This window comes from Gossypium hirsutum, chromosome D05, assembly GCF_007990345.1.
Source record: "Gossypium hirsutum isolate 1008001.06 chromosome D05, Gossypium_hirsutum_v2.1, whole genome shotgun sequence".
NCBI lineage: Eukaryota > Viridiplantae > Streptophyta > Magnoliopsida > Malvales > Malvaceae > Gossypium > Gossypium hirsutum.
The window spans coordinates 11,773,110-11,788,258 of record NC_053441.1 but is presented as its reverse complement, the minus strand read 5'-3'; the positions used below and the strand labels follow the sequence as shown (position 1 = coordinate 11,788,258).

General features: G+C 33.4%; 1 protein-coding gene and 1 long non-coding RNA gene across 3 annotated transcripts; both read left to right on the top strand.

Moving 5' to 3' along the window:
• Nucleotides 1-1,630: 1,630 nt before the first annotated feature.
• Nucleotides 1,631-7,182, top strand: LOC107906108 (DEAD-box ATP-dependent RNA helicase 20). Its single transcript, XM_041093751.1, has 11 exons — nt 1,631-1,780; nt 1,976-2,039; nt 2,528-2,793; nt 3,384-3,563; nt 3,657-3,818; nt 4,001-4,155; nt 4,690-4,782; nt 5,089-5,174; nt 5,275-5,501; nt 6,344-6,577; nt 6,783-7,182. Exons 1-11 carry the CDS (start codon nt 1,663-1,665, stop codon nt 6,839-6,841), a joined length of 1,644 nt encoding a protein of 547 aa, XP_040949685.1. The 5' UTR covers nt 1,631-1,662; the 3' UTR covers nt 6,842-7,182.
• A 1,282-nt stretch (nt 7,183-8,464) lies between these two features.
• On the top strand, nt 8,465-14,781 carry LOC107906111 (uncharacterized). Of its 2 annotated transcripts, XR_001686669.2 has the most exons (3): nt 8,524-8,675; nt 8,897-9,076; nt 14,295-14,781. It is a non-coding gene; the product is annotated as an uncharacterized lncRNA (long non-coding RNA). The 2 variants fall into 2 exon arrangements; XR_001686668.2 differs by having other exon boundaries at nt 8,465-9,076.
• Nucleotides 14,782-15,149: the final 368 nt, after the last annotated feature.

The window sequence follows — 15,149 nt, the reverse complement described above, 5'->3', positions numbered from 1 at the left end:
GGAATTAAATTGGAAGGACAAGTTGAGGGTGTTGTATACTCTCCTTTTAAAACTTCAATTTGATTGGAAGATGATGAGGACGACAACTCAATCATCTTATCCATTGTAATGTTCAAATATTTGCTTTGCTTCGTACGGCCATCACAATTCACCATTTCTCTTTATTTTCCTTCCCTTTTTCTGGCTACGTGAATTTAGCATTTTAGTAGGTATCTTTTAATGGTACCCCACGTTAAACGATTTGAAAGATAGGGAAAGCTTCGTCTCTTGTCTACACGGGACCCTAATCAAATTATTTGATCCCACCCATCCCATTTTATTTTCTTACAAACATATTAATGATTTCCCACGTCATATATAAATCTTTATTTACATCCATAACCATGATTAAAGATGTATCTTTATGATTTAGTACTAACATTATATTAGCTTTTAGACATTGTACATTAATTTATTTTGACAAGAATGAATATTTTACAATAAAGTTATACTTTGATACACTCTAAGGATGAGTTTGGATGGGCGGTGCGTTTAGCCGCGGTTAGTGTAAAAATAGCGGTGGCGGTGAAATTAGATACTGTAGCGTGAGAGAAAAAGTAAGCTAAACGCACCACACCGCACTGAATCGCCTATCTAAACCCACCTTAAATTGACTTAAAATTTAATGTAGTAGTCAAGACTCCCTTGAAGATTGGATTGCCACAAATTGCACAGGAACCTTCACGAGACCTATGTCCAGATATATAATATTGTAAAAGGAGGTCCTACATGTATTTGCGGGGAAATTTTCATGGTAGAGAAAAAGGGTTTTTGTTTGTGGAAAAAGCTATTAGATTTGCATTCCTCCAATTGACTTATCTTTCTGTATATACTGGCATGAATGCATGTTCACTTATCTGCTGCAAAGGCTTCCTTTTGAGGTTGCCAATTGGAGGAATAACGTAGAACAGCTTCTAACCAGAAACTTCCTTTTATTGCTTGCCCTTATCTCTTATTGCTCAATTATTGTCTCCCCAGCTTTAGATATTCATGCCAACATGCGATTTGACTTTCATCTTTGATGCACAATAAAAGTAGTGATCAGTGTTTGTTGTGGCAATTAATTACTAGGCTTGTTTGATGGTATGAATATTATTATACTGTGCTAATTAATAAAACGTTAGCTGGACTAAATTATTGGGAACCGGTCATTTTGTTTCGCTTTCATTTCTTAAAATGTTGATTAATTGCTTCACTTTTGCCAACAATATTAAATTTCATCAGTTTTCTTTTTAAATAATATAACCAAACAAAACCTAAATTGTATACAAATTGAAAGCACACTGTAAAACGGATAAAAACATCTCTAATTCATATTTAAAAAAAAAAAAAAACACAGAAACGGAAATCCATTCGAAAATGTTGGGACCAAATATCGACGGTTCGGCCCTCTGAGAAGTGAGTTATAAATTAAAAGGCAGTAGGATAATAGAACCGCTTAGTTTTGGGCTTAGTAGGATAATCAAATAGCCCATTTGTTGTTAGAATTATTTGGAGAATGCTTTATTGGTGGGTTCAGAAATTTTCATTTATTGGGCTTCTAGACCCACCTCAACCGTTATAAGCATGATTTTTTTGGATCGCATTTGAAGTTGATGATTTTTACATTACAAAAGGAAAACAATGATAAATAGAAAAAAAAAGCTCGAAAGTACAACGTCTTACAGCAAGCAGGAGGGTAAGAGGCGGTGGCCATTATTCCACGTGTCAGTTGATTACTGGCCTATTTATCACTCTACGGGTAAGTTTATGAGGGAAGGGCATTTTTTTTCTAATATTCTTCTTCTTCTTCCTCCCAACTAATCCGTGGAATAAAAAACCCTAACACTTTAAAACCCTTAACCATTAATTCTTAACAGAGAGACAGAAGTCGATTACTAATTCTTGTTTGTTTGTATTAATATTTACTAATTGTTTATAATCTCTCCGATAACAGCACCGAAAATGAGTCGATACGATAGCCGTTCCGGCGATCCCACCTCTTACCGCGATCGTAGAAGGTAACTACTAAAAAAATTTGCATTACCCAATTAATTTTATTTTATTTCTCAAATTCTTTATATGTTTATTGGTTTATCATTCTGGGTTTTGTTGTATTTTTTTTCCCTTTAATTTCAGTACTCCTCTTTGTTGAAACAATAGTGGATTGGAACTGATTTGCTCATGATTATTTTTAGGTTTATCTGTTATATATATACGGGGTTTGCGTTTCTCTATTTTAGCTTGGCTCAAAACTGAAATTGATGAAGTTTTGTTGAATTTGTCTATGTTATATTTCAATGAATTTTATGGTGTTTTAGCTACACATTGCACTAGAATGATTGAATTTAGTTCCAACATTGTGTCGATTCATTAACTTTAACACAATGGACACTTGGCCTTTGGCTACATCTCTTATCAAGTTTGTAGTACCATGGAGTTTCGGTTCTCCTGTCTAATTTTAGTACTTGGATTTTTTTTTGTTCGTTTAACTTATATTTTGGTACAGTGACTCAGGGTTTGGTGGGGCTTCAGCTTATGACGGTTCAGTGTGGTCCTCATCAAGCAGAAGGGATTATGATGGTGCTGAACCGCCTAGGAAGTTGGATTTGGATGGGTTGACCCCTTTTGAGAAGAATTTTTATATTGAGTCACCATCAGTGGCGGCAATGTCTGATGCGGAGGTTGAGGATTATCGGCGGCGAAGGGAAATTACGGTTGAAGGTCGTGATGTTCCAAAGCCTGTGAATAGTTTTCGTGACATCGGGTTTCCAGGTAATTTTCTTGGTTATTTTAATAATTCAGCTTATTTTGTCATTTAAGTATCCATTTTTCCTTTTCTTTTTGTTATTTTTTGGGTCTTTTTTTGTTTGAAGAAACAGAAGCTTTAGGGCAAGTTGTTTTATGACTTTTTGTTCTAAGGGTGTGATCTTTACTTCTTTTCGAGTATATTAGATGGCAGGGCTTTTTATCTACTCATTGCTCTGGATTCCGATGTTCACTTGATGGATAGTTGATAATTTTTCACATTGTTGCAATTAGAAGAATTTTGAATAATTTTCTCAAAAAACAATTGAGCCTTTGTTCCAGACATAAATGTATAATATATTTGATGATTTTTCTGCTGTTATATCACGATCTTTTGATCAGTAAAGAGTGTGTTCATATATTAGCGTAGTGAAAAAAAAAAGAATTTCATTTTGATGTTAAGTAATTGTTACGTGTGAAGTGTTCGGGGGTATTTTGTAGCTATATAAAATTTTTCTTCAGTATTTTAAAATTATTTTGTTTAGAAGTATTTTAGGTATCTAATATCTTCATTGATTTTTCTGCTTTGTTAATTGGTGTTCTTTTTTTTATTCCAGACTATGTACTGCAAGAAATCACAAAAGCTGGATTTGTTGAACCAACAGCCATACAAGCTCAAGGCTGGCCGATGGCTTTGAAGGGCCGTGATCTCATTGGTATTGCTGAAACAGGGTCAGGGAAGACTCTTGCCTATTTATTGCCCTCAATTGTCCATGTCAATGCACAGCCAATTTTAGGTAAAAATTCAATTCCTAATCATGATTTATTACTCTGCATGTTTCTAATAATTGCAATGGAATAACTCTTAGTCTTTTTGTATATATTTTCAGCTCCTGGAGATGGTCCTATTGTACTAGTCTTAGCTCCGACACGCGAGCTTGCAGTTCAAATACAACAAGAGGCTGCTAAGTTTGGTGCATCATCAAGGATCAAGAATACATGCATATACGGAGGGGTTCCAAAGGGACCTCAAGTCCGTGATCTCCAGAAAGGTATGTGGTAATATTCCGTGGTTGTATTTTCTTGTTCCTGACTTGCTTGTATTCTCTTATACATGAATTTTCAGTTCAAGATGCTTTCCAGACTATTATTTGTAGTTCAAACAATCAGTTATTGTTTTGTAATTGCTTATAATTGTTACTAATGAAAGGGTTAATATTGTTTGTTGGATTAGGTGTTGAGATTGTTATTGCTACACCAGGGAGGTTGATAGATATGTTGGAGTCAAATCACACAAATTTGCGAAGAGTTACATATTTAGTGTTGGATGAGGCAGATCGGATGTTGGATATGGGGTTTGAACCTCAGATAAGGAAAATCGTTTCTCAGGTATATTTTCACACCTTTCTCTTTCATTTTGTTGTCTTTATCTTCCTATGCCCTTGACTATTACAGTTTCTTAACTCATTTAGTTCACCGTGGACATAATAGTTTACTTTTCTGGACTCTCTTATGTATTCTTCTTTATTAACCTTTCTATGCTACTCAAATATTGCAAATCATAACAATGATATTAAGATTTTTGCTAGTTTTAATCCAAGAGATAAGTCAGACTTTAACTTTTAGGATAATATGAGTGTTAATTTCAAAAATCTAAGCTAATGCTTTCAGTGTTTATGAAAGATTTAAATTTTTTGCCTTGGTCAATACAGTGCATCCTTGCATCCGCTAGAAGAAAAATATGAGTGTTAATTTCAGGAAATGGTGTTAGTCTCTGACTTCACCCTGGATTTAGCTAAGAATATGTGCTTGTGTAGCACGTATAATTTTTGTATGAGTGAAACAAATTGTCAGTCTCACTCAATACATTAACCTCCCTTACTCTAAGTGTTACTCATGTGTTATGTATTTTCTTTTTGGCAGATCCGCCCTGACCGTCAAACTTTGTATTGGAGCGCGACTTGGCCGAAGGAGGTTGAACAGTTGGCAAGGCAGTTTCTTTACAACCCATACAAAGTAAGATGCTTCATAATTTTTGTATTATTTACTAATTGGCTTCTCCTGTGAGATGTTCTCTCTGTCTGTGTCTGTTTTGAAATTTGACTTCTATTTAATGCAGATTTGATTTCCACATATTATCTCATTCACTTTATCTATGTTAGTTTATAACTCATGAATTTCAGGTCTTTCATAATTTAATTAATGGTTCTAGACGTGGTAATATGATACATGGTATAAGTACTTTTAGGGGTCTTTGCTATTCTCTGTTGTCTCTTATGCTCTGTTATTAACTTATTTATTGTTTCCTTGGTCTTTTTGCAGGTGGTAATTGGATCTGCAGATTTAAAGGCTAACCATGCAATTCGCCAACATGTTAACATTGTTTCAGAGAGTCAGAAATATAACAAGTAGAAAACAGTTTACTTTGTTCTTTGGTTTTTAGTTGTTTTACCATTTAACATATAGTATTGGGATTTATGCTTTTATATATCTGTCTTGATGTCCCAGATTGGTGAAGCTGCTCGAGGATATCATGGATGGCAGCAGAATTTTGATTTTCATGGATACCAAGAAGGGTTGTGACCAAATCACTAGGCAACTTCGCATGGATGGTTGGCCTACTCTGTCAATTCATGGAGATAAAAGTCAAGCAGAAAGGGATTGGGTCCTTTCAGAGTTTAAAGCTGGCAAGAGCCCTATAATGACTGCAACAGATGTTGCAGCTCGTGGTTTAGGTATGGATATTCCTTTGTTCTCTATTCTGTGCCTTTGTTGTTCTTTCTGACTAGTACACTGCCTTTTTACTTGTAATGGAACAGGATTTGTGCCTAATGTGTCTTCTTTGTGAGATTTGTCCAGGTTATTGTTATCATCATTTTCTCTTCAGTTTTCACACACATTTTTTGGTTATATAACCAATTTACCAGAAACTGCTTTCTGTTGGTGTTCCTTATTCCTGTATTCTTCTGTGTCTTCTATTTGTAACTTCACATTGTTAGACATTTTACTGCTGTTACCTTTTAGAACATTTTCTCTAAAGATGTCTAACATGGCAGGCCTATTTGAATTTGCTTTTTCTTATGTTATTTATATTTTATTGAATAGCCATCCATGTTCATTACTGTTATTTTTTTGGTTAAACATTCAGGTAGCTTACCGTTGATGCATGTACAGTATGCATATGCTCTATCCTGGTTTTGTTTGCATAGTATTTTTTCTTCACATGTATATCTTTCACGATCCAGGGCTAGTCTCCTTAACTAATTAATGATCATGGTGATGACTCGCTGATTTCTTAGGTTCCTACCTATGTTGGTGTCCGACATTAAGATTTTAGCATGCCACTCCTGATTGCAATTTTTCTGGCTATTAAAAGTGGTTTTGGTTCCTTCTGCGATATAGAATGTGGCATGGTAGTTTGTAGAAATTAGCTTATCTTTAGGATGGAAAGAATCATTTATATGTTTAGAATGCCAAATGGGGTGTTCGTTTTGACTTTCAACACCTTTTGGAAAGGGAGTTGTCAATTCTACTGGCCTCAGCATCTGGATTACTTATTAGGTTTGGTTGTTGGCAGATGTGAAAGATGTGAAGTATGTAATCAATTATGACTTCCCGGGATCTCTCGAGGATTATGTCCATCGCATTGGTCGAACAGGGAGGGCAGGGGCAAAAGGAACAGCCTATACTTTCTTCACAGCTGCAAATGCAAGATTTGCGAAAGAACTTATTGCCATACTTGAGGAAGCTGGCCAGAAGGTCAGTCCTGAATTGGCAGCAATGGGACGCGGTGCACCTCCTCCCCCATCAGGTTAGTTTACTGTAGTTCTTTGTACAATGCAGATACATTGACACAATATGGCAAACATCAAAACTCAGTGGATTTCAATGAAGCTCGAGTTTGTTTTGATAGCTTTTGCACATCTCAATACTTGATTCATGAAGGGGCCATTAGAAAATGATAGGGCATGCCCATCCCGAGTGCTACGTTGTCATCTCAATATTTGATGAATCAGGTCATGGTGGTTTTCGAGACCGAGGTAAGGGATACAGTGGCGGTCGCCCATGGAGCTGATTAACGGAAAGATCCCTGTTCCCCAGAAGAGGAAAATTAGAAATACTATGAGGGTACAGTGTAGTGTAGGCATACTTTGTTTAACTGTCACTACCCGCAGGAAGGGCAAGTAGATGGGGAACTTGTAAATTGACAGTGTATGTACTCTCAGATTAGAAGTCCGATTCCCCCTTAAGCTATGAGAACTCAACTCGTGAATGAAAAAACAAAACAAAAATGAGTTGCATTTTTCCACTTCATTCCAAAGCTGATCATGTTTGGGGGGGGGGGTTAAATTGTTATATTCGATGCATATTTGAGAATACGACTATAAAGAAAAAACACTTACCTTTTCGCGGATATTTATATTTGGTATTTATTTTGAGTAAGGCAATTTTGCCCGCAAATAATATTGGTGTAATATATACTAAAGAGGGATTCATTCATATTGCTGTAAAACAATCTTAATACAAAAATAATTAGTACAAAATTATACTAAGTGGATCTCTCCTAGTATGTAATTATTCTTGTATTATATAAAATTCGATGTATTCCTAGGGAAAAAAAAATAAGAGAAAGCTAAGTAAAGGGAGGGAAGGGGATTCCTTTCCTTTGTTTGCTTTAAGTTATTTTTATTAAGAGAGCCAAAGTAAGGGAATTGAGAAAGCCTCTCTTTTCATATATTTTTCTCCATTTTTTAGTTCCCCAAAGTGGGAGAAAAATTAAAGTAAAGGAAATGTAAAAATTAACGATATTTAAAATACTATTTTTGTCCTTCAAGTATTTTACAATTAATTCTTTATTTTTTAAATTTATTTTCAACACAATAATATTAACTCTTCATTAAATATTTAACTTCGAAGAAAAATGGATGAATCTCAAAATTATAGTAATTTTATACATGAATTTTGAATCTTTGCAATTTTATATACGATATCTTGATTTCATCAAATTCTTATAAATTATTAACTCAACTACTGAAATAACATCATTTTATATTTATATATTTCATACAAATAATTATATTTGTCTCATACAAAAATTAATTGATGTGTTTATTTCATTAAATGTGTATGATTGAATCAAAATTAAAGTTTCATTTATATATTTGAACCACAATCAAAGTTTCATGTGTATAATTACACCAAATTAAAGTTCATGTATCATATACACATTGAATCAAAGTTTATGTATAATTTTGAGATTTATTCCTTCAAAAATGATGGATCTTTATTTTTTTACTGTATTATTAGATTTTATATTTTAGATTATTATTTTTTAAAATTGTAGCAATCTTATTTTTAAATTATTAAGAGATTTCAAATTTAAAATTGATCGATATATATTTAATTATTAGATATCAATATTTTTATCATATTATTAAATTATTATCAAATTTGTAAGAACCTTATTTTGCTTTTTTTTGTTAGATTGTTAGGAGTAATTAATTTGTAATTTCCTAAGATAACCTTTTTTGTAATTTGATGAAATAAGTTTGTTTTAAACAAGGAAATGTTGATACTTTAATTATGATTTTATAAAAAAAAATTGATATAATTTATATTATATATCATTTATGTAAAAATTAAAATCGAAATATATACAAAACAATTCACTTTTTTCTTTTCACAGTTTAACTAAAATGTTAGAATTCATTAAGGAGTAAATATATTCATTTCTTTTTCTTCTTCTTTTTTTAATCTTCCCCTACTTTCTTTTCCTTCCCTTTTTTCTTTTCTTTTAATTATATTTATTAGAGCGTTAAGGCAATATGCATAGTGATAAAAGGGAAACACAGAGGACAATCAAAGAAGGTTTTTTTTTCCAATAAGGACCATCATTTGTTGTTTAAAAGGTATCTCATCTAACAGTAAGCGATGGGTCAAAGCTCTAAATCCATGATTCTTTTTGTACTTCAGAAACCCTTTTTTCTTTTCCCTTTTGTTTCTAAACAAAGGAAAAAAAATGTTACGATGAATCATCTTTTCTAAATTTTTGCCTCTGCTTTCTTTGCTTCTTAACTAATAGACTTCTATGGGTGTTTGAAATTTGTTGTTTTTTTTCTTATTGTAAAAGAAAAAGAAAAAACCTGCAGCTCAACTGAAACAATTTCAAGAGCAACATAAAGGAAAAGATTTGGCTTCAAGCATCACATAAAATGGATCTGCCACTACCTCAGCCTCCAATGGAATCGTTGGCAAAGGCGTTACAAGTTTCTCTCTTCTCTTCTCTTGGCTATCAGCTTTACTGTTTGAGGTCATTTCATTCTTTTTAATTTGTTTTTTTAATGCTTAGGAGTTTAATTGGTCTCTTCTTATTTGGCTTGAATATTAATTTTTTATGCTAGTTTTGCATGATTCTGTTTTTGACGGGTCAATGCTGTTAGAAAGAAGTTTATGGCTTAAGTTATTGATTTGACTATAATTCAGTTTGAGATTCAATGAAATACATATGCTTCGTTGAATATGGAATTCTTTTATTGGCTTGGTTGCCAATTATTGCGTTTGATTGTTATTCTTCACGCACAATGAGAATGATAAAACTTCAATGTGGGATGTGCACAATTTGCTAAGGATTGGCAATTTAAATAGAAATGATAAAATCCCAAGCATCCAGATCCATGCAGGCCTATGTTGCAAGCCTTCAGCTTGGCATTGGTGAATGGTCTAGAATTAGCAGACATACCCACAGGAAAAGTTTGCGTGGTAGTTTAACATTAAATAAGTGGTTGCATTGCAAGAAATGTTTTCATAGTGAAATATAAAAAACATGGCAGGTCTTCTGATTAACATTCTTCTTTGTTTCTTTCAAATAGCTTTAGGGGATTGCATGATCTTGTGTAACTTTTTTTAATAGTCAGCTATTTACATATCCCCCCCTCCCTCAGCTAATAACATTTGTTCTTGGATCATCTGTTGTCTCAAGTGTTTAGTAACAATATACCTGCATGACACCTTAAGTGCTTATGTTGGAAAACTGACCCTAGGCTGAGTTTGCTTAAGGTGGTCTAGAACTTGCTCGTAAATTACTGGTTTTGGCATGTTTGAACTTTACTAATGCGTCCTAGTTCTTAACTGTTCTCTTTAGGTATTTGTTGCATATGTTGAATGAAGTCTTATTTGCACTTGACATTTATCTAATAACTGTAGGCACCAAGATATTTGGCAGATGGTCTGTCAGTTTCGTTGCCTGAGGATCAAAGTAATCTTGTTAGGCATGATTTTTTTATTGAACTATATCTCAATAATAGAGTAGCACATGATAAGGTGTGTCTGCTTTTTGAAAACTTCTATTAGGTGTAGACTTTGTGTAGTGTGTTCAGGAGCTGTAATATATTTGCGTGTGTGCTCCTTCACTATACTCTTAGGTTATTATCTTTCTACTGCAACTTTCCTAGATTTGAGCTTGCAAAGTTGCATTGGTTCATGTTGTGTTTCTCTGCATGTGAGGAAGGCAAGAGTTTATAATACAACCTTCAAGGAACCTTTAATTATGTTTGGGACTTGAATTGGATATCATACTTTTAAAAGTTGAAGTTTCCTTTCCTTGTATACGTAGATTAAGCATAGCATGATGTGTGCCTATTGCAGGAAGCGCAAGAGTAATAAGCTCGCCAAGTGCGGGTCTCATATGTGTTAAGATTTAATTTCCTTCCTTTTGTGCATAATTGGGAATTATAATCTTCAAGTGATAGCTTAACTCATAATTAGATCTGAAGGTTTTTACTTAGATATTGAATGACTTGGAAAGTTAATGTTTGTAAGTCATAGCTATCATCATAATCAGATCTGAAGGGTTTTACCTAGGGTACAAAATACTTTATTGTTATATTTGAGTGTAAGCATGTTCTAAGCATGGAAACTAATAACATAAGTATATTTTTGTTTTCCTTAAAGATATATTGTGGAATTGGTCCAATATATGATTGTAAATACCGTATATTTCCCTTCTGTGATGTGGATGATGCCATGTCAAAGACATAATCTGGATGATCTAAATGTTGTTGTGTAATGTAGTTGGAATCTCCCGAGGATTCTAGAGGATACCGTTAAAGCTCAATACTTTTAGTAGTTTTCGCTATTTCTTTTCTGCATCGTCAAGCGTTATAAAGCAAAAGCAAACCATAGGGAATAAAATCATACTTTCATCTAACTGAAAATTGACTTTCTTGTACTTTTATGAGCATTAGAGAAAACAAGAAGCAGATCTTGAGTATCATTACCATTTGATGCTGCCATCGATCCCTTTCACGATCTAGATCTTGCACAACCTAGTAGATGATGAATCTTAATTATGAAGCTCTGATAGCATATTAGATTACTAAATTGAACGAATGAAAGATGTTTGGGTACTGAGAAAATGTGATAAAATAGTAAGAGAAAGTAAAAAGATAAAACTGGAGCAAGGGATTTCTGAATTTTCATTCATGAAACTTAACTTCTCAATACTATAAATTTTGTTTATACACATGTATCTGACTTAACTGACAGTAACAAAACGTAACCAACTTCAACTACCTTCAGCTCAACTTAGCTTATATACCGAGCTTACTCTAATATGGATGATGCCATGTAAAAGACATGATCTGGATGATCTAAATGTTGTTGTGTAATGTAGTTGGAATCTTCTGAGGATTCTAGAGGATACCGTTAAAGCTCGATACTTTTAGTAGTTTTTTCTATTTCTTTTCTGCATCTTCAAGCTTGTTATAAAACAAAAGCAAACCCTAGGGAATAAAATCATTCTTGATTAAAAATCATTAAATACTTAAAATGTACCACCAATTTTAACATAATTATTTCTGATCGTGATACAAGAAAATTCACTTTGAATTTTAAAATCTTCAAAACTGTTACTTGCTTTGTATCGGAATGCTCTTTCAGGCTTTTCTTGGTGCCTTTGGTTTTTGCCATTGGTCTCTTGTTTTCAATTCATTTTTTTATCATTTGCTTTACAATTTCTATTGAGAAAAGCAAAAAAGCAAAAGCAAAAGCATGAACCTAACAGAGCCTTAGTGTTTTTTTTTTTTCTTTTCTCTTTGGAAGTAAAATGTAAGTAACAAAATCAACAATCAAATGGAGCATAAGAATGTTAATAATCTAATTAAGATAAATTTGTAGGTTCATCTCTTTCATGGAAAACTTTTTGTCATGACCCAAATTTTGGTCCATTGATCAGCTGTTGCTTCTTTGAAGAGATTTAAATATAGCCTAGCTTCAGTGGCTTTTAGTTAAAACTATAAGAAATTTTGTTTGCAGTTATTTCTCTGTAGTGTGTTGGGTATAACATGTCATAGATATTGATACACATTGCATTTTTATGCTCCTTCTGTAAGATAATTTCTTGTCTGATCTCCGCTGTAAGATTATTCTTCTAAGTAATAATTAATCAATCTTATCTGCATACCACTTTATTGGATAAATATATTGATGCTACCTATCTTATGACATTTTAAGTATACGTTTCAAGTTGCTGCATGGTTTTAATGTGAAAGATAAGAGAATGATAAACAATTTTGTCATCCATTGTACCTAAGCTTTGGAGATGTGGTGGAGATGAAACCTTGAAGCTCTAGTAAAATGAAAATGATTTGGGTTGTATGCAACTTTGAGTTCCTCTCTTGTTAATATCGTAACACAGCCATAATCCCTAATGCTCGAGATTTGCTGTATGCTTATTTGTTTATTCTGCTCCATTTGGAAAAATGAATAATCTTGGTTGTGCCATTTAGCACCAATGTATTTTGGTTATATTTTGGTGCATGTAAATGAAAAGAAAAACCTACCACTTCACACGTCTTTGTTGCTTCTCACTGATGAAATTTTCTTGTCTTTACGCTGTAATGCAATTCCCATTTTTTCACTTGATGTTTTCCATTACTCATTATTGTCAATATCAGCATATTCTCTGCAATAACTCTGATATTGGTTTTCTGTTATGTTGAAAAACTTTTGACATATGAAACATTTTCCGCAAATAATATATTGATGGGAATCTCCGGATGAAAATTTTCTGGTCTGCTGCTAGTAAAGTCATCCCAAGAAGTCTGAGTTTGAAACTTAGTGCTGTCAATCATGGAACCCTTAGTGCATGTCCATGTGATAGACTAGTTTATCTTTTACTTGTTTAGGTGACCAATCATGCTCTTTATTCCTTCACCTAGAATAAATATTATGATAACTAAAAGAAATTTTCATTGGGAGTAGATATGATGGACTGGCACATTCTATAATTATGAACTATTCAGAGATATAAACTAGTAATGCATAATTTGTTTAGGTACATTCAGAGTCCAATTTGTATTCGTTTGATGGAGGTAAATATTTTTAATAAAATTTCTGGAATTAGAGTTTCATTTTGATGTTAGTAAAACTTTGCATTAAATGCCATGTTATGGTATTCTCTTAAATGCATAGCTATACATTCCAAAGCCAAGCATTATGGAGTGATTATCTCCATATTCATCCTTTCTTATAAAGATGATGACACGTGAAATGATCCACAAATCTTGACCCTGCTCACCCACCAACACAATGACTGCTTGAAAGATGTTGATTGATTTGATATGATATGCCATCAACATTTTAGTAATAAGGTGTAAGTTATATCAGTCATAAATTAACTAAGGGGAGATTAGTGGAGTAGTTGATTGCTTCAGTGTTCATACAGCAATTGCAAGAAAGTTGCACTGAATAGCCTCCAATCAGTGAAACCACTTACGATTAATGAGGTAAAATGAGCAATTGCTGATTGGTAATAAAGGATGTATTGATGCGTTTTTTGGGATCTTGTGACTTTTGTGTTCTGATAATGCAAGTGTTAGTGATTGCTTTTTCTGAAAATTGAACTAGTTGTTTTTGATAAGCAACAAACGGCTTTTTCTTTTATGTATATATGTTGTGTAGTTGAGGAGCACATCTTGATTGCTTTTTGTTGTCGGGTTGTAATAATTAGCGATCATGTTTGGTTCTTTGATCATGGTTATTCTGGTTTTTCCTGTGTTGGTATTCTGACAGTAACCAATAATTAATGATAATTACCTTTGGATTCAAACAGAACCAGTTGTTCTTAATAAGCAATAAAACATTTTATATATTCTCTATATGCTGTTTGGTTAGTTGAGGTCTTGAGGAGCAGCACATATTTGTTGCTTTTTGATGTCGGGCCGTAATAATTCGCATTAATGTTTTGTTTCTTTAATTGTGCTCTCTGGTTCTATCAACAGTTTCATGTATTATATTGTCTGAGAGAATCTTATATTTGTATTGTGGTCCACCCCACCAAGTTATTACACTTGCTCTTTCTTTCTTCCCTCCACTCCCCATTCTCCTGGTCCCAACTCAACTTTTTACCATAAGTTTCTTTTTTAAGTTGTCAAAGTGAATGTTGGAGTTGTAGGTTGTCCCTGACAAGGTAACTTTTTCAGAAACATGATTTCCTACATGTCTGATGGAAATTTTTGTGATTGATGCAGCTTACCTTCTCATGAGAACAAAGAAAAAGGATGCAAGTATAACAGAAGAAATTGCTGGTTCAACGTCTGTTTCAAGTTCAACTACAACTGGTACTGCTCCTCCAGTTATGGACAACCTTAGACCGATGATTCCTGAGAACCTGCAGCATGGACCTTAAGCATATATTGGAAGAGAAAAGGAATATGAAACTAAAAGCACCAGTGGAGAAGCAGCCTCGATGAAGAGAAAGCTATACTTGAAGCAATCGATTCTAGTAAAATCCATTCCTAAGATATGACAGTTAGCCTTTACTTTGATTTTAACTCTTCAAAGGTTTTTGGTTTCCTTAACATGTTGGTTTAGTGAAATCTGAAAGAAATTGTATTCTTAAGATCTACATTGTAGATACAATTATTTCCCTGTAAAAGGGAAATGTTTATGACATTATTGCTCCACTGTGCCAACCTTACTTAAATCTGCAATGCATAATTGGAGATTACTTTTGGAGTTTTGAGACTGCAGTTAAACCATCATCAGCTGGCGTCCACCTGCAGGCTTTGAACTTGGAAGAGCAGTTTAGGACTCGAGAATGGTCTGTGTGATTGACAGTGACCTATATATATATCATTCAACTTAATGGCCTGTCTGAGTTGAAATAAACAAAGAATATAAATTGTTTTGTAATAATCTTCAACTGCACCGTTGCCTATAGATTACTTGTAAAAGGAGTGATAACTCTAATATCTTTGTTTCTTACTTTAGTAGGATTTTTAGTTTGTTTTTATAAGTTAGTTTTACTAAATTGTGGCTTTTCATAGCTACATCTGTTTTTTTTAAAAGGATGAGTAAATTTGGGTTTGAATTTCAGGCATCTA

Bases quoted from the DNA above. Each gene is read 5' to 3' on its own strand.
- LOC107906108 (XM_041093751.1), top strand. From the start codon at position 1,663: ATGATAAATAGAAAAAAAAAGCTCGAAAGTACAACGTCTTACAGCAAG. The intron at 2,040-2,527 runs GTAACTACTAAA...ATTTTGGTACAG, and splicing joins TCTTACCGCGATCGTAGAAG to TGACTCAGGGTTTGGTGGGG. The intron at 6,578-6,782 runs GTTAGTTTACTG...TTGATGAATCAG, and splicing joins TGCACCTCCTCCCCCATCAG to GTCATGGTGGTTTTCGAGAC.